At 38.5% G+C, this 20,899-nt stretch overlaps 1 protein-coding gene across 3 annotated transcripts in view; it reads left to right on the forward strand.

Annotated features, from left to right (window-relative positions):
* Positions 1-20,899, forward strand: part of LOC126248184 (G patch domain-containing protein 4) — a 65,452-nt gene that overhangs the window by 40,157 nt on the left and 4,396 nt on the right. For 2 of the 3 annotated variants that reach the window (XM_049948959.1, XM_049948957.1), the window contains exons 4-5: positions 6,779-6,915; positions 20,509-20,860. In XM_049948959.1, the coding sequence (XP_049804916.1) occupies positions 6,779-6,915; positions 20,509-20,755 (384 nt within the window). In that variant the 3' untranslated portion in view covers positions 20,756-20,860. Of the gene's footprint in view, positions 1-6,778; positions 6,916-20,508; positions 20,861-20,899 lie in introns of those variants that run through there. The other variant, XM_049948960.1, reaches the window with a different exon arrangement.

Raw genomic sequence — 20,899 nt, forward strand, 5'->3', positions numbered from 1 at the left:
TAACTAACTTTTGGAGGTGTTTGGCTATGCGGTATGTTGGGGCTTTCTTGAAGTTGATAACAGGTCTCATTGGCATTCCGTCTTTATGTACTTTCGGTTGACTGCGGAGTGTTGGTGCTTGTGGGTTTTTCTGTGTTAAGTAGTATTTCTGTTTGTCTGTGAGTGTGTGTTCAATGTTTTTCAGTGTTCGTTTCACATTTGCCTGGAATCGTGTAGTTGGATCTGACTTCAGTTTTTGTATTGCGTTGGTGTTTATGTATTCCTTGGTTTTTGTGATGTATTGCTCTTTATCCATGAGTACTGTTACATTTCCCTTGTCTGCTCTTGTTATTAATACGTTGTTGTTTGTTAACTTTTGTTACACTTCAAAATATTACAACTTAATAGGAAATACCAACCACACAGAACTGTTTATAATCTATAGGCACAGTGACAAAAATGTAAATAAAATAGCTAACATATGTACATATTCCAGGCCACTGATGATGCCTTGCAGAAAATAAAGGCGAAACGCGTATGGCACTAAAATTGTGTTTTATTCAGTTGCTGTCAGACGGTCCATAAGTGAAAATTATCAATATACCGTAGTATTACGCGCAACTGAGGAGGACAGGACCACAAAACGTTGAAGATGTCAATACAGCTATGTCAAGCATTCCCTGTCAACATGTACAACAGGTTCAAGAAAATACATCTGAGACTCCATAAGACGATACAGCATATAAAATTCAACAGAACATGCAAAAAGAACGATTTAATTCCAAGTTACATTAATGTAAAGGTTAAAAACAGTTCTACAGTGGCACAAAAGTCGAAATCATTTGCAGAACGATATTGGTTACTACATGAAATTAAGATGCTCTATTCGAAAAAACAGCACCTAAACATGATGCTCTATGAGACTCATCTAGAATTGGCAAAAAACGTAGGAAACGCCGCAGTTTTCATGGCACTAGTAGAAAAAACTGAGCACAACACATACATAGCAATGAAACATTTACAAAACAAACACAAACACAAGATAATGAAGCTAACAGTGAAAAAGACGCAAAAATACATTTGCATTTTAAATGTGAAACCACATGAACACCAACACACATTCCATCCACGCTTAGTTAACCTAACAGAGACAGAACTACACGAAAACGAAAAAATGCTCTTGGAAAAAGGTTTGAAACACTGCACCAATAGCAAAGTGAACAATCAATACATAGAAAATCTCATAGTAGAAACCGAACACATCCTTACACGTGAAGAACAACAAAATAATTGTGAAATAAACATAGGACTGACAAGAGAACTAGTAAAAGAAGAAATAAAAGGCATAATAAAACAAACACAGCAGACACACAATAAGAACAACCAAACAGAAGCAGCTACTATGAAAAGGTTAAAACAAAAGTTAACAAACAACAACGTATTAATAACAAGAGCAGACAAGGGAAATGTAACAGTACTCATGGATAAAGAGCAATACATCACAAAAACCAAGGAATACATAAACACCAACGCAATACAAAAACTGAAGTCAGATCCAACTACACGATTCCAGGCAAATGTGAAACGAACACTGAAAAACATTGAACACACACTCACAGACAAACAGAAATACTACTTAACACAGAAAAACCCACAAGCACCAACACTCCGCAGTCAACCGAAAGTACATAAAGACGGAATGCCAATGAGACCTGTTATCAACTTCAAGAAAGCCCCAACATACCGCATAGCCAAACACCTCCAAAAGTTAGTTACAAAACACTATAAAGTAGAAAACAACAGAACAGTGATAAACACAGGAAACCTAATAGAAAACATACAGAACATACAGGTACCACACACAGCATCACTGATTTCATTCGATATAGAAAATATGTATACCTCTATCCCTATCACAGAAACAATAGAAATCATAGAACAAAATCTCTCATCCCACAGCAACCTCACCACAGACGCAATAAAAGAAATAACAGATATGCTCAGACTGACAACTGAACAAAATTACTTTCAGTTTGAGGAAGAGTATTATCTACAAACTGATGGACTGCCCATGGGATCCCCAATATCAGGAACACTAGCAAACATTTTCATCAGTCACCTTGAAAATCAGATATTTGATAAGATAACCACAAATGAAAGTTTCAAAATCATATATTGGTACAGATACGTGGATGACATTATTTGTCTGGTAGACGAGCCAAGTGAAAAAATAGATGAACTCCATTCAGAAATAAACAAAGCTCATAAGAACATAAAATTCACACTTGAAAAAGAAAAAGAAAATCAAATAAATTTTCTTGACATTACAATTAAAAAAGAAAATGGAAAACATACATTTAACATATTTAGAAAACCAACAGCCACGGACACAATAATACATTACACATCCAACCACCCCCAAAGCCAGAAACTTGCAGCACTAAGACACATGTTACATAGATTAAACAGAATCCCACTCAGCAAGAGAAACTATGAACAAGAAATGAACACGATCATACAAATAGCTAGGAACAACGGATATGACACACATGTGGTACACAGGCTCAATCAAAAAATAAAAACACAAATAAAAAACAAACACAACATTTCCACAATACAAAAGAATTCACAAGCTGAAAACTTACAAACACACTCAACAAACACACACAATGACAACACCACACAGAAAAGAACCAGATGGTACACCATGACCTACACACATAAACTAACACACAGAGTTGCAAACATCCTGAAGAGACAGGGCTTCAAAATAGCATATAAGCCTGGGCAAACCCTTCAATCACACCTAAGCCAGCCAACTACCAAGAGGGACAAATTCCAACAATCAGGAATATATAAACTTGAATGTCAAAGTTGTGATGCAGTATACATAGGCATGACATGCAGGAATTTTGAAACAAGATACAAAGAACATATCAGATGTTGGAAGTATGAAACAAACCATTCCACATTTGCAGAGCATTTAAAACACTACAACCATCATCCTACAAACATGGAACAAGAAATGAAAATAATGAGAATAAGCAACCATGACAAACATCTTATACAAATGCAAGAAAACTTCCACATCCAGAAAGCCATAGCAGAAAACAAACATGTGATAAATGAACAAACACACACCAACACAGGCTCCCTACTACACTTAATAAAGGAAATGATAACATAATATATATAACACCATAATACACACAAACACACACACACACACACACACACACACACACACACACACACACACACGCACACATACACAGCCCCCTCAAAAAAAAAAAAAAAATAAATAAATAAATAAATAAAAAATTACATAACACCAAAATACAGACAAGACACACACACAGCACAAAAAAATATATATTACACCAAAACACGCACACACACATACATAGGACAAAGACAAAAATAAATAAATAAATAAATACAATAAAATAAAATTAAATTAAATTAATACGACACCAAAAAACACACACACACACACACACACACACACACACACACACACACACACACACGCACACACAAATGCATAAACGAACAGACCACAGATACTTCAACAGTTACACTCATAAGTTTGGCAGTAATATTCGATCTTTGGCAAAAACATTTGACAGTCGGCAACAGAAACCAAAACATTGCATTAAAACAAGCGCTCAGTGCATAGTGCTGTGGAATGCGGAAAAAACAGCAAATTGGCGCTCATAGGAAGAAGAACAACACCAAAAATGCAACAGGAGCGTAATATGTAAGAAACTGTCTACGCAACCTGTAAGTACACTTCAAAATATTACAACTTAATAGGAAATACCAACCACACAGAACTGTTTATAATCTATAGGCACAGTGACAAAAATGTAAATAAAATAGCTAACATATGTACATATTCCAGGCCACTGATGATGCCTTGCAGAAAATAAAGGCGAAACGCGTATGGCACTAAAATTGTGTTTTATTCAGTTGCTGTCAGACGGTCCATAAGTGAAAATTATCAATATACCGTAGTTTCCGTGATTTCCCTAAATCGCTCCAGACAAATGCCGGGATGGTTCCTTTCAAAGGGCACGGCCGACTTCCTTCCCCGTCCTTCCCTAATCCGATGAGACCGATGACCTCGCTGTCTGGTCTCCTTCGCCAAAACAACCCAATCTTAAATGATGGTATGCTTGTACAATTCTCTCTTGTAAATGATTTATTAAATATGAAATTTAAAAACTTCATCTTTCCTTTTGCTGTCCTCTATTGGCACACCAGACTGGCCACTAAGTGAATGGATAGAAGCCTTCGACCTGCTTAGTGATTTCATGTAAGACCAGAATATTCTTGGCCAGATGTTGTACTAAAGTATGACGGTGGTAGTTGTCGTTTGCTGCATTACCTACCTAACATATACCTCCTGTGAATGTGTTTGTGTTACACACATCTACCAAGAAAATTGGTCCAATCCCAACATGACTTGTTTCCAGAATGAAATGATATGACTCATCTTGGCTCACATGACATATCAGCCAAAGACAGTGCCTTCAGTTTTTTGCCAGGACTCATAGAAACAGTCAGCTGACACTTTTAAGGGTTTCACACATAGGACATCATGTTTATTATCTATAAAGTGCTTTTGATTGAACAACAAAGGGCAATTGTCATAGTGTAGCATTTAATAAAGTATTCATTTGACACTGTTAGAACACTTGTAAGGTTTCAACCTCAAGATTGGGCCTAGTACACAGAAGTTAGATGCCCTATCACTGGGCAGGAGGTCTATAAAAGATGTTATGTTCCACTTCTACCAATACTGGACAGACTGTAAAACCATATTACAGCTGCAGTGAACTCTTGGGACAAAACTATCATCAGATGTGGTATGAATTCTCTTATCTTCTGGATGTCACCTTTGCAGCCCAAGACAATTAAAGGGTGAGGGGATTGAACATTTTTAAAACTTTTTTTATCTGTATAATCAAATGCAAGTTACATGATTCACATTTGTGCATAATTTGTGAAATATTAAAAGTAGTAAATAAAGTCCATTTTAAATCACCTTACAACTATTAATAGCATATCATAACAATCATTCTTTCTTATAAGAGAAATATGATAAAAATGATGAAGCCATTTCATAATTATTCTGCACAGTTACAGTATTACAGATTTAGAAAACATTGATTCTGTATTTCTAGATATCCAAAAGATTTTTGACATTGTACCACACAAGTCGCTTGGAGTGAAATTACGTGCTTATGGAATATCATCTCAGTTATGCGACTGGATTCATGGTGTCACAGTTGGTAGTAATTGACGGAAACTCATCTAGTAAAACAGAAGTGATTTCTGGCATTCCCCAAGGTAATGTTATAGGCCCTCTGCTGTTCCTCGTCTCTATAAAAAAATTTAGGAGACATTCTGAGTAGCCACCTTAGGCTGTTTGTAGATGATGCTGTTGTTTACCATCTAGTAAACTCAACAGAAGATCAAAACAAATTGCAAAACAATTTAAAAAAGATATCTGAATGGTGCGAGAATTGGCAGTTGACCCTAAATAATAAAAAGTGTGAGGCCATCCATATGAGTGCTAAAAGGAATCGATTAAACTTCAGTTACATGGTAGATTAGTCTAATGTAAAGGCCATGAACTCAATTAAATACTTAGGAATTATAATTATGAACAATTTAAATTCGAAAGAACACACAGAAAATGTTGTGGGGAAGGCAAACCAAAGACTGTGTTATATCGGCAAAATACTTAGAAGATGCAACAAATCTACTAAAGAGACTGCCTACACTACACTTGCCCATCCTCATTTGGAGTACTGCTGCACGATCTGGGATCCTCATTTTGTATTATTGCGAAATAGGGCAAAGAGTGTCAAGGGCATAATACAGGATGTGAGATGGACACCATTAAAACAAAAACATTTATCGTTGCAGTGGAATCTTCTCGTGAAATTTCGATCGCCAACTTTCTCCTCCAAATATGAAAATATTTTTTATGCCGACTTCATAGGGAAAACGATCATCATAATAAAATGAGGGAAATCAGAGCTTGCACAGAAAGATATAGGTGTTCATTTTTTGTGCGCAATGTTAGAGAGTGGAATAATAAAGAATTATTGTGAAGGTGGTTCAGTGAACCTTCTGCCATGCACGATTTGCAGAGTATCCATGTAGATGTAGATTGTATGAGGCAACATTGCTGCATACATATGCAGTAATGTTGCCATATATAATATGCACAGTTGTCAGATGTAACTGTACAGGGTAGTTATGAAGTGATTGCATCATGTTTTGTTTTTTTTTTTTTTGTTTTTTTTACTTACGTAGAAGAATGAATGACTTTTATGACTTGAAGTTGAGCATCAGAGGTTATAGAGTGTGCTTCCTGATCATGGTGTGTTACAACAGCTGTTATTGTAGGTGTACTTATTAAGTTAAAACTGGTTCATTCTGCACGAACATCCTCGGGCGACAGTGGTGAAATGTACCACTTTGTCACATGTGGATGTTCAAATAAGATGGAACTGGTCATGGCTTAATAAATGCACCTAAAATAATAGCTGTGGGGGTTTCCTTAACACTCATAATAATATGTATCTTAAGAGTTAGTTGTGCTGAAAACCTCATTAAACACTATACTATTACAATTACCCTTTGTTGTTCAATCATAAGCTCTTTATAGATAATAAACATGATGTCCTATGTCTGAAACATTTAAAAGTGTAATCTGAAAAATCAGTAATATACTAGGTATCATCTACATCAGTACCTAGTCAATTTTTTATCTTTCTTCCAGACATCAACATTACTTGCAGATGGCTCTGTAAATGAGACCCCAAGCATAACTGAGGAAACTGATGTCATCCAGATGCCTAACACCTCTTTGACAGATGAAGAGCTATTCAGGATATGTGGAGGCCGCACTGCACACAAGTAAGATATTAGATATAGTCTTTGTATTCACACGTAAAGAATAATATTGTGTTAGTCAATGCACTACTACTAAAATTTGATCTCAGACTGTACATTTTCTAAAACTAACTCTCTCTCTCTCTCTCTCTCTCTCTCTCTCTCTCTCTCTCTCTCTTTCTCTCTCTGAGGGAGAGAGGAAGATCAGTTGATTGGTTGGTTTTTCAAAATGAACCCTAGTAAGAGCATAAAGCCCATTAAAAAAGTGTATCATATCTTGCCCAAAGCAGCTGTGTTTAAGCTAAAATTTGTTAAAGTCATTTAATTCACTGTAAATAAGAGAGATCTCCCAGTATTCTTTCATTGTCAATTGCGACTAATGATGTAACTCGTAATTACCTAATCTTAATGCTCATGTGAAGAATATATAATGAAATCAGTGACAGAAGTTAACACTACAACACAACATGGGGTTTTACTGCAGCATCAGTGTTTGATCAGTAAATTCACATCACTCTTCAGGTGATCCCCCTCAAGAGTTTACATTTTTAAATGACATGCTACTACTTTTCTACAGACAAATGCTCCGATTATAGCATATTGTGGGATATTTCAAATTCAAGTATTATCCCCGCATGGCTGTTATTAGCATTCTCTTGTACTTGAATTATCTAATGCAGATGTTCCTGTGAAAATTGTGCATGCCTAATATGTATTAGCCCACCACCTCTCCCAAATACCTTGTTTTTGTTTAAACTTTTATCATACTGTTCCCAAGTGTAACACTCCCCTCCCCACTCACGACCTGTAGCTTTATCCACCTCTCATGGTCATTTATGTTGCTCAATTTTCGTTCCATTGTATGTCAACAGTGCCGTCGGACATCCTACCTGATAGGGATTGGTGCTAACCCAAAGTATTTGTTATCTCTTCCTCCTCCTCCTCCCCCCCCCCTCCCTTTTCATACTTTGTCACACATGTTCTTGAAGATTTTAGTTCAGAAAATCATATTCCCATGTTGTAACCAGAATCAAGTCGATATCCAAAAGCAGGGTCATTAATTAATTAGAAGACTTAGTACTGAAAATAGATTTGTCATGAATGCCAGCATGCAGCCAGAGCAGAACAGAACTGAACTTCAGGACAGAAAGGGCAGATATTTATACAAACCTCAAATATTCTAGAATATACAAACATTACAAATGTAAAAAAACTTTTGAATACCTTCCAGAAATGATAAATACTAAATAACAAGTAATTGCTAGTGGTTGGGTTTGAACTGAGACATGCAGCACACCAACCACCAACTCTAACTTCTACACCACGCTGCATGCATTAAAGCTTGTGCCATTTATTTCTCTCCTGCAATTCAAAAGTTTTCATTGGAGACAACTACAGCACCTTCGTTCTACTGCTTGTCAGTGTTCTTTTGTGTGGCAGCACTGATGAATTTTCGTGTTCTGGTTCTGTTGTCACATCATCTTCACTATGTCGAGCATTGTAGGTAGCCCCCTCTCATTGAAGTTCCGCAATTGACAAATGGTTCTTCAATTTCCTTAAATGAGAAACACTCATCATTGATCTGTACCCCAGAACTGTAGTAGGGATTCCTGCAGAGGACATGGGTGACGTCTCTGCACTTGTCTCTTCTTGATGAAGGGTCATAATCCTTCACTTCATATGTGATGTCCACCAAGCAGTGAAGAACACTATACAGCCCAAGGTATTGCTGTAGTAACTTTTCTGATAGTCTCACTTTCTGCACAAGAGTAAAAATCCATATCATATTTCCTGAGCTGTATCTCACTGGCCAGTGCTTGGCATTATACCGATCTTGGTCTTTCTCCTGCGTGTCCAGGGATCATATGCAAACAAGCTGTCTTGCTTCTTTGGTCCTGGTAATGAATAATTTCACATAGTCATCCCGAGTATCATCCAGTCGAAATGGGAACAGTGTATCCGTTGTTGTTTTGGCCTCAAACCGTTTATCAGAAAGACAGGTGTGAAACATATAGTGTCTTGCTTCACTGTGTTGTATGTGAATGTTGCAATCTCTCTGATCTGCATCAGCGTGCTTCAAGAGCACATCAACGTCTTTATAAAGCAAGCTGTGATACTACTCGTCTGTGGGGGTAGACAGTTGTCTTCATATGGGTGAAGTCATCGAATGACATTACCGTTGATGTTAGTCTTGACTGAAAACTTTTATACGATCAGAGATCATCACACAGGGTGCTCAGTGCTTCAGAATTATGTCTTCTACAAGCAATGTTGAAATTTTTGTAGCTTCCGCAGTTGGCACAGCTTTGGTGACAGTGTAGCAGGTGAAGTTGTCTGTACAGACTATTATCAGTTGATTCCTATTAACTGACTACTGAAACCTCCCCAATAGGTCAATTCCAGTCTAGTGAGCTGGCCCTGCTGCAAGCGGAATTGGCATCAGACACACCGGCGGTAAGTGCAGAAAGAGGTTCCGCTGCTGGCATTCCTTAGAATGGCTCATGTAGTGTCTAAGAGATTGGTATAGAACTGGACAGTGAACCCTACTTCTGGTTCTGTCTAGAATTTTCACAAATCCCTGGTGACCAGATGTGCAAGCGTTGTGGAAAAACTTCAGGATAGTAGGCCATAGGCGAGCTTGGAAGACGAGTAACCGTTTCCATCCTATCAGATCATAATTCCTCTTATATAATTCTTCATTTATTAATTTGAATTCTCCTTTCATCAGTTTCTCATTCTTCAAGGTTTGTATGGTTTTCAGCAATGCTGGCTCTTCCCTCTTTTCAGCATCATTTCCATTTAAAGCAACAGTGACTGAGATTTAGTCCAGGCTGCTGTTTTCTGCCTCAGGAGTCCTTAAAAGGCAGTGTCCTTGAGATTGTGTCCATTTTTGTGTACCACTGTGGCGTCATATTCCTGAAACCTGTGTCCAGCTCACCAGTCTGCTTGATGGATCCTACAGACCAAGTCAGCCAGCATAAAAATGGTTGTACACCACAACAGTGAATGGTTTGCCAAATAAGTTCAATCGGAACTTGATGGCTCAGACAACTGCAAGGTACTCTTTCTTGGTTGGAGAATGCTTCCTATCGGAATTTGAGAGTACTCTGGAAGCATAATCAACACCTTCCTGAATTTGTTGTAGAACTGTGTTTCAATTGTGTTGAAGGTTGCAAATGATGAAGATTGGTTTGTGAGGCACTCAACTGCGTGGTCATCAGTGCCCGCACAGAGCCCCAATTTTTACACATTCCAATTTTTACACAGTCCAACCTAGCCACTATCATGGAGGATGATGATGATGATGATGATGATGATGGCAACACAAACAACCAGTCCCCGGGTAGAGAAAATCCCCAACCCGGCTGGGAATTGAACCCGGGACCCCGTGATCCAGAGGCAGCAATGCTAGCCATTAGACCACAAGCTGTGGACAGGTTGCAAATGAGAAATACATCCAACTGACAGGAACTAGAATTGCATGATAGAGCACAGTCCTTCAAATTTCTCATTTTCTCAGACTGTAGCCGTAATGTTATTCTTGGATGGGACATCTTGAAAGCATCACAAGCAGTCATAGACCGTCAAAGATCAGAGCTCCAGACTGATGAAGCTATTTCAGCAAGTACACTAAGCAAGATTGTTCTGGACAGTTGTTTGCTGTTGAAGATATTATCCTACTGTTTCAATGACAAGTCTCAGTCGTCAATCTAGATGCTCAGAGTGTCCTTGGCCCTCTCCTGTTGTCCTTAGGAAGGAGGAGGATGGCACACGATGTTTCTGTGTCAACAGCCAACAACTGAACAAACTCACAAATAGAGATATCTATTCATTGTTGCACATTAATAAGCCCCTAGACAGCTTGAGAGGAATAAAGTATTTCAGAACTGTGGACATGCAGCAAGTCTATTGGTAAATCAACATTGATGAGGATGACTGGGAAAAGGCTGCCTTTGTAACTTCTGATGGCCTGTATGAGTTCTAAATTATTCTGTTTGGACTATGTGACACTCTTAGTCACTTTCAAACTTACAATGGACAACCTGCTTCAATGTCTTAAATGGACACTCATTTTTTGAAGACATCTGACATCTAAATCACCAAACAATCGTATTGAACTGTTTTCAGATTGCAGACCTATGCCTGAATCTGAAAAATTGTCTCTTTGTCACACAAGAAATAAAAATCCCAGGCAAGTAGTGAACATTGAAAGAGTCCCTCCTGATACAGAGAAAATGACAAGCAGTCACAGGTTTTCTGACTCTTCAACACATTCACGACATTAGAAGTTTCCTCAGTATGTGCTCATACTACCAGCAATTTATAAAGGACTTCTGCCCTAAGGCACATCCCTTGTGGCAACTACTGCAGTGAGATGCCAAATTTTCCTGGAATTTCTCCAGTCCCACCACTGTATCTTGAGAATACTGAGAGAGAACTTCACACCAACACCAATCGAAACACAGTCATCTTTAGCTGGTGACAATAAGTATTTGACAGTGCAGAAAAACAAACCCCTGAGTTAACTAGAACACAGACAGTGGTCTGTCGATGACAATGAGATTTCTGGCATTTGGTGACTATTGTCCATGGAGGAATTTCATTTGGGGTGGCCTCGCCCCCATAGATGGTTTCCTTGCTTAGTTTTCGTGGATCTGACTGCTAGATGAGCAGCAGGTACCTCTGTACTGTGACAGGGAATGACTACAGCGTGTTGGGGAGCAACTTCATACGGTATATGGTGTTGGACTTCGTCCCACAGGTCGACTGTAATTGCCTGCAGCTGACTGGTGTGAATAGAACTATTGCGATGTTTGACATCTGGCAGTGTAGTTGGTCATCAGTGTACTCACCTTATTTCTCTGCAGTACAAACATGTTGCCCTGTATCCTCCAAATGTGTTTTTCTGTGGAGCATTATATTTACACCATCTCCACATTGGTTGTACCTTCTTTGTTCGGATACAGGGTTGTTATTTGACAGTTGTGGCATAAGTGCAAGTTCACAAAGTCCGTTCTTCCTGGCACATTCAATTGGTAGTGGAGATTGGTACTTACAGGTCGATACACCTCTTCTCCAACATTGTCTATTAACACATGACATAGGGGGTTCTACATTAATGGCCATTGTCTCTCGTTTACTCAGTCCAACATTTCTGGCTGCCATAAAATTCTATCTCTCTTCTTTTATTGACTGGCATGTGAGAGAGCAGAGGTCATGATGGTCTTCCATAACTGCTATAAGAATTAAATTGAAGAGTCGATCATACCTCTTTCTTCCAAATCTTTTTGTTCCATTTCCACAATTGCTGGCATAATCTGATGAATTCTTGTGGTGTCATAATAACATCCTTTACAAAAAGAGCTTAGTTTGTGTGTTCTGTGACACCATTCATCAAGTGGGATATTCTGCCAGCTTCTGTCAAATTCAGATTCGCAGCATGGCATAGGGCCAAAATATTGTGTACGTAAAACTGCATTGTTTCCTTGTGATGTTGGCCTCTGTTCTTCAATTGTTCCTCTGCTAAGTTGACTTGTCACTGATTGTCACCAAACATTTTCTTCAGTTCGGCCTGGAATTCATCCCAACTGTTGGGCATCTCTTTGTTGTTCTCGAACCAGTGCTGGCCGTGCCACCCAAGTAAAAGTACAACACTTGCTAAACACATTGTGTCATCCTATTTGTTATGTTTGGCAACTATTGAATGCTTCCAGCCATTTCCTTAGGTTCTGACCAGCATCTCTGGAAGACACTGTTTGAGGTCTGATGTGCAGCTGACTGTTGATTGGGAATCCATTGGACTCTTGAATATGCAGACCTTGGGAATGATATATTGCTTGTATTGCAGTTCCTGTCCATGTATATGACGGCTTTTAAATTGTGTGATTGGAATCATAATGTTGTAATGTTTTGAAGTACCTGCAGTCTCCACAGTACAGTGTCACATCATAACCAGAATCAAGTCCAAACCTGAAAGTAGTGTCATCAGTGAAGTACAACACTTAGTACTGAAAGCACATTTATTACTGACACCAGTGCACAACCAGAGCAGAAGAGAACTGAACTCCAGGGTGGGAAGGGCTGCTATTTATACAAACTTAGGGTATTCCAGAATTTACAAACATAAGAACTTTGGAGAACTTCCCAGAAATGATAAATACTAAATAACATATAATTGCTGATTGTTGGGTTTGAACTGGCCACCCACAGCACACCAGTGAGCTGTGCTAATTGCTACACCACACTGCATGCAGCACACTTCCGGTAATATTGCACTTTTGCTAATGTGTACTTTTTAACACATTATCCTTCTAGACTGTTATATTCATCTAAAATATCATTTAATTGGATGTTTGTGGTACTTATGGTAAGTGACTTCCAAAAGAATGTTGGTTATATTGTCATATCTCATATATTGGTCATAAACAGCCTGAAAATCTTGTAAGGACGTTGCAGGGGTGGTGGTGCTCAGAAATTGTTGTTAAGGAAAAAGTTTAGCACATTGCACCATTTTCAAGTTATCTACCATTGAAGTTAGCCAATCAGGTTGTCGTGCATTCAAGTTCAAGCACCCTGTCAGGGGCTATGTCACCAAATGTGTTCTTCATTTGGTTTCCTCAAACTGAACTAACATAGCTTTTGCTCAACTATCTTTTTAACCGGTAATGGGCATTTCAACATGTGGTAACTTGCAGAACCACAGATCCCTATGCATTACCACTTTTTTGTGCACACAAGTGCTTGAATTTGTACATACAGTGACCTGATTGACTAACTTCAGTGCTAAATAACTGGGAATTAATTTCTTAACAATTATTTCTCAGCAAAACCCTCCCCCATAGCATTCTTGCAAACTTGTCAGTCTGTTTCTGAGCCATACACCCCCCCCCCTCACACACACACACACACACACACACACACACACACACACACACACACACTGAAGTTATCTGAAACATGTAACAGTTATGTGCCAAATTAGTAAAGGTTCTTTTAACTTAGTCTTTAGTTTTATTCTGCATATCACTAACCTGTGCTCCCTAGGATTCTGTGCTGGTTGAAGACTGACAAACAATTCACAAAGCCTTCATTTCATCAAATATTTACCCATTTGGTCTTTCCCAAGTCAGTACTTTTTCATGAAGCTCCAAGGATTATATGATTAACTGAACCAATATATTTCATTTAAGTTTCATTTCCGCTCCCATGGTTATGGAAATTACTTTTACTCTTAATTTTTTTGCACTGGAAAATCAGAATAGGTCTTCGGATGTCATGTGCTTTGTCAGAAGTATAGCTTACATTGCCAGACTGTATCACCCACTAACCAGAATGGAAGTTTTTAAGCTCATTACTTTTTTCAGGATTATGGCATATAAAATATATTTCCAACATTGTTCAGTAGCTATACACTCACTCATTGCACTTCGTGAAGTTAACTTTCACTAATTATAATTGATAGAACCACAGAATTCACCAGATTGGTGTTTCGTGTACTTCCACACTCAAATAAATTCATATTATTGTGTACATTACATTTGTGACTGTTATCTCAAAGTCTTCAGCAATCAACAAGTATATTGAACCCTGCACATATATAAAGTTACAGATGAAGTAAAAAGTATGTTGATCACAAAAGGGACATGATGAAACCCAAAAAGAACAGATCTTCACCCACAGGAATTAAAAAAAAGTGTGTTCAACTTAGGAAGGAGCTATAAGCTTTCTGGTTGGCATGTAGAATATGGAAAAGACAGTAACTATTAAATTGGCCTGAAGTAGCAGGTAGGACTGACGAGAGGGAGTGTGAGGGCTGTGCTTGTAATTAGTAGAGTGAAGCACCATCCAGGTGATGTCAATGACATCAACTCCAGGTCCAGTAAGATTGTACTAGTCACAGTGCTGACTAGTTGTCAACGAATACATAGATAAGCAAGGTTGCTTAGATGATGAAGTAAACACTGAGGTGTCAGAGGGCAGCACGGATGAGGTCAACAACAACTTGTGGATGTGTGCTAATGGTAAAAGTGATCTTTCCATAACTGTAGTGTCGCTCTTGGAAGTCTGTAACTTAAAAATAAATTACTGTTTGATTGAAACTTCCATCTTTTATAGGGGCCAGGATGAAGGAACAATTGGTGATAAGATCTTTGGTTCTTCTTCCCTGTCAGCATCCTTATCCAGAGAGGTCTGTGATATTGCACTTTCTATCATGTGAGAACGTTGCTTGGTGCAACTTATTAGCATGCAGCCTTTGAAGCCTGATTGGAACTTTCATAAGTCAACTAGCGGCACTAGGAAAGGTGCTTTAATGGTGTGGAGGTGGATGTGTTATACTTGGGATGCACTTGGTTTTGATGTCTTGTGATGCTGTTAATTCCAAACACTTTCCAATTGTCTGTGGATTCCACAGGTAGTGTTTCCTGGGTGGCCTGAAGAATACCATCCCATTCACTCTGAATCTAGTTATACCTGGGCGATAGTGGTTTGAATCTGATGGTAGCATTAACTTCAGCTGTATGAAAGGCTGTTTACTATGAAGCAGTTTTGCTGAGTCTTTCTCATTCACCTTAGAAGTGTGGTACAAGCTTCCTTGTTTTGATTGCTAATAGCTGTTTGCAACTGTTGCTTCAATGTTCTGACAATTCTCTCTGTCTTGCCATTAGATTCAGTGTGGAAAGCAGCTATCAGAAAAGGCTTAATCCTATTCTTTACACAAAATTTGTGAAGAAGTTTTGGTAGTCTGTAAATAATTGAACAAAACTTTAGAAACTCCAAACTGTATGCTTTGATGTCAAAGAGTAGTGCCTACCACAAAAAATAAATATAAATAAAAAATCTTTTCCTGTAATGCAGTCACAGTGATGAATTGCGGGTTTCCTAATTGTAGAGGTTTCCTAATGGTAGAGGCGTTGCAGTTGCAGTATTTGTTGTTGTACTTCCTTGTATGTTTCATGTTCCAGCACCATATAAACAGTGCCCATTTTCAACAGAACTGATGTGGAGGTGTGACTATCATTGCTACATTCTTTATGAACTTGAAATAGTAGTTCCTTGTACCAAGAAAAGATTTCAATTATTTCAGCTCACAAGGATTTGTAATAATTTCTATCATCTGTCTATATATCTGTATGTTGTACAGGGTGCCGCAGAACCGACTAAGCAGTTTTGAGGAGCAATAAAAAGTAAATCTGGATGTATAAAGAAAAAATGTTTCTATTTTCTAAATTAGTACAATATACCATTTTACATTCATTTAGTTTTGAAAATAATGTCCTCAATACATTGTTGTGGACGATCCTTGAAGTTTCGAGCAACTCTTGCACACGCATCACGGGGTATGGCATTAACTTTGTCAATAATGCACTCGGGGTGTGAGGGCGGCATTTGAAAACCTTTTCCTTCAGATATCCCCAAAGAAAGTAGTCACAAATGTTCAAATCTGGTGACCGTGCAGGCCATTCAACATCACCCCTCAAAGAGACGAGGCATCCTGGAAACATTTCTCTCAAAACATCAAGTGAAATTCGAGCTGTGTGTGCAGTATCTCCATCCTGGTGGAACCACTAGTCCCCCAGTCCATGTTTTTCAACAATCTCGTCCATTCTGGGTTGCAGAAAATTTTGCAACATTGAAACATAATGTGTGGAATTCACTGTCATGGTCACTCCTTCCTTCTCAAAAAAGTAAGGCCCTACCACGCCAAATTGTGATATGGCACACCACACTGTCACTTTAGGAGAATGTTGTGGTGTTTCATGAGTAATTCAGGGGTTAGTTTCAGCCCAGCAGCGAAAGTTTTGCTTATTCACGCACCCACCAAGATGAAAATATTCCTCGGCACTACTGAAGAAAGCTGCATTAGGAGGGATCTGAGCTGGGCGTAATTCTTGAGCAATCATTATTTTGAAAGGATGGAACTTCAAATCACATTGCAGAATCCTTCTCAAACTGCAGTCTGAAATCACCAATGCAACAGCATGTCATCAAGCAGAATGTTGCGGCGATTGTTGAACTACTGTACTCACCGCTGCACATTTTCTGACTTCTGATGGATCTGCATCGTCCATGTGTGTCTATTCTTAGTGTGCTACCAGTTTGCCCCAACTGCCGAACCCAGGACCGAATTTAGGAACGGCATTGTTGCGTGGAATGTTGGACTGTTGCCGAAAAGCTCATTGTGTAGCACTCGCATATCTATTGTTTTCATAATAAGTACAAACGGCAAAACCCCAATGTGCTCTGGTCCAGACCATGTTGGCTACTGAAATGTGTTCAACGATGGAACAAAGGCAGACAATGTGCAACTGCCTACTCCCACCACAGTCCTAGCGGTAATGGATAGAAACTGCTTAGTCAGTTCTGCTGCACCCTGTATAATGTATTTGTCTAAGTTATGTCACAAATATTCAGCTTGGAGTTTAAATAAACAGCATTGTTTTATTTTGAGTCTCAAGTAATTTCATCCTAAACATTAAACAGCAGTGTAAAATGTTTCATATGTTGCTTCTTGGAAATTCCCATGTTGATTATTTTGTCTCTGCAGTTCACACATCTCAAGATTTGCCTTGTCATTTTTTTAAACTAATGCTGAAATATTGCCAAGGTACTATTTTTTCCAACCTCGTCCCCACTGCCCCTCCCACCACCCCTTCCAGGAGGTTTTGTTTCTTTCATGAACATGTGTATGACAAGCATGGGACCTCGAACCATTTGGGCACTGCTTCTTACCGCTGTTGCAGTCTTCCAGCCCCCTTTTCCCACCTTCTGGGCCACCGAGGTAACAACACAGAAGGAGGAGACTCAAACTTTTCAAGCTGGTGGCCATACAACCACAGCAGTCTCGATTGATCAGATTTATATAATGTAGAAAAGTACAGTCCCAAGATATTTCTGTAGTTACACCATGGGAGGAAAAAAGATTAAGAAACATGAAGAATAATACGCACCACAATACAGGATCTGCATCAGATGACGAATCTTTCCTGAATATACAACCACTTTTCTTATGAGAAGAAATGAGACGTGTGGTGAAGTTGCCTCACTAGATGATATGAGAAGTAGACCAATCAACAAAATTATCTCCCGTTTATCATGGGCAGGTGGGCAGTGATCGCAAAGTAACAAATTTGGTTTCATGCCATGCACCACAGTGCAGCCTTTATGAGGTGTAACTGTGACAGTGATGATTTTTCGTCGTGATCTTAGACTACAGACAGATAAAGAATTACTGCCCAATTTAGAAAGATGGGAGTTCACTTTGTCAGTATATCCACTAACGTGGAAGAGATACCAGGGCAGACATTGGAGCTTTAATTCTGGCCATTGAAGGTGATACTCTCTCTGAAAGATTTATAACAGCTGTTGGGACTCTTCCTCCTCCTCTCAAGTACAGGACAAACTATCTAGAATTTGTAGGCACCAGTCACGCTGCAGTAGCCCATTGGTGAATAACTAGTAATGCACTTTTCTTGAGCCTCACCATCAGAGAGATACCATCCCAAATTCCACCTCCTGTCCTTTGATTCTCAATTCGTATAAGCATATTAAATGTTAAAATCTAATCTCTCTGCAGTCATATAAACCTGGTGCTTTATATGCCCAAAACATCACTTTTAGATTTTGTAAATCACTCAAGAAGAGTGCCTGGAGTCTCCTGTGAGCATAGCAGTAGTAGACTGCCTCCCACACTTCACAAAATGTTCGTGCTGTGTCATAACACTATTGATGGATTATTAAAACACTGGTGAAAACAGATTTCTACTGGGTATTCCAAGCCACAAATAACAAGCTGTAAGTGACGATAGGAAACACACAGATTATTTGTGAGGTAAATTGATTTTAACAAGTCATTTTTAAGTTTCAGACTTGGGAGGCACATTGGTTATTGTAAGTAGTGCACTGAAGCCAACTCTGTTACCCCCTCTATCCCTCTTCTTGCCCCCCCCCCCCCCTCCCCCATACCTCCACGCTCTCTCTCTCTCTCTCTCTCTCTCTCTCTCTCTGTGTGTGTGTGTGTGTGTGTGTGTGTGTGTGTGTGTGTGTGTGTTTCTCTTTCCTTTTACATGTAATGCTCTAGATCGAGCATGGACTAAAAATTGTTACAGGGTTGTTTTATGGTGAGGCAGCAACCGATCACTTGTTATATATTTGAGCATTTGTTTCTTAGCAGGAGATATAAACATCACAGTTCTTTTGTTGCCCTTCATAACCTCTTCAGCAAACACCTTTGTAATGGGAAGCATGGCATAAACACACTGAATTTTGATGATAGCAAGATGGAGAGATTTGGTTATGCATCTTCAACCAGAATACCTTCTGTGGCAGGTACTATAGGTATAGTTTGTGTAACCATCTGGAGGATACAGCAGGAGTATAGCTGGTATGTTGTCTAACTTCTAGGACCAGTTGACTTATCATTTCATCAAAATCACATACACACACACACACACACACACATACACACACACACACACACCAGCAAACAGTGACCATTAACGTATGGGCTGGAATGGCTCCTTAACAGAAGCATCTGACTATTAATTTCTTCATACCAGCTTTACAGAACTCTGAGCAAATTTCAGTGTTAACGTTCAATCACTGCTGGCTTTAGGCTTTCGGAAATGTTGGATAGATTGAACAGAACTTGTGTAACCAACACATTTGCTTGAGTTAATGCCACTTTAATTTTCTGTTTGTTTGGAGAAATGTCAAAAGCATAGTGTAAAATACTGAAATTGCCATCCAAATTGAGCTTATTTACCACACAAGTGACGAGTTTTGTGATACAAAACAGAATCCTGCCATGCTTAACACGATACAATGGTCGTTGCTGTTAAGGCAGCAACATGTATCAGCCACAGAGCAAATTTATTCAAAAAGTCTTCAGTCAATGTAACGTGTGCAAAATTGTTATTGTATATGTGTAGTCTTTTGTAGTGGCATCAATTTTTCATAAAATTATTTTTAATTGTAAATTGTCATATTGATAAAAAAATCTGCCTCTGTTGCAAGTGGCTTTCATCAGGATATTTAATACTGCTAGATCATTATAACTTGAACCATTTGGGACTGGTTGTGCAGTATTATACACCATTACGAAGACCACTTGCAATAGTATTGAAAAGTTGTTTCATTTTGCATTATGGCATGATCTACCACACAAAAGAAAGGAAGTTGTAGCTATTCATTATCAGAGCATTAGAGCCATTTCATATGCAACTAATAAGCAATGAGTTGAAAATAATATATTTTATACAAAAATTTGCCCTCTATATGTGACCCATCATTTGTTAAAGTTTGTCGGCATGGTCCTGGTGATATTGCTCCTACCTGTTTCTAACTTGAATATTCCCAGTACAATATCTGTTTTCCCATTTTATTGACTTACTGATTTTCTCATCTATATTTGCTCCCATATTAACAACCATTTTAATCCTGGTCCTGAGTTCTGGGCAGTATGCAGTAGTTATTTCTGTTTTGTTGTTATACCTTGTTACCTAGTCTGTGCTATTTTGCTTTGTATTGTTTTACTATCGCAATAAATTAATATTTGTAACCTATTTTTCTTACATCTGAAAATATACTAACCTTTCTCCATTTATTTATTTTAAACAGAGGTGCTCGACATGGCTTGGGACTCAGTGGCAAACTTGCTCGAATTGAAGATCAAGACAAGAAATTGCTTAAACAATTATCAGGAAGTCAGAACTTGAAGAAGATAAAATTAACATCTGATTGTGAAACCTCTAAAAGTAGTGAAAATCAATGTACAGAAAATGACTGTGGCACATTAGAAGAAAAAAAGGAAAAGAAGAAAAAAAGGAAGAAAGAAAGAAAGGAAAAGTGTGTTGAAGATGCATAACAGTGCAGGCCTCTCAAATGGCTGAAAGCCAAACTTCCTTCAGTATTTTATTTCATATTGTTACCATTAACAGAAATAAAATTAAAATTACTTACAAAAATCAGATTATCAAGTTTGAGCATTTCTTCTATGTTTTCATTGTCA

This window comes from Schistocerca nitens, chromosome 3 (assembly GCF_023898315.1).
Source record: "Schistocerca nitens isolate TAMUIC-IGC-003100 chromosome 3, iqSchNite1.1, whole genome shotgun sequence".
Taxonomy (NCBI): Eukaryota; Metazoa; Arthropoda; class Insecta; order Orthoptera; family Acrididae; genus Schistocerca; species Schistocerca nitens.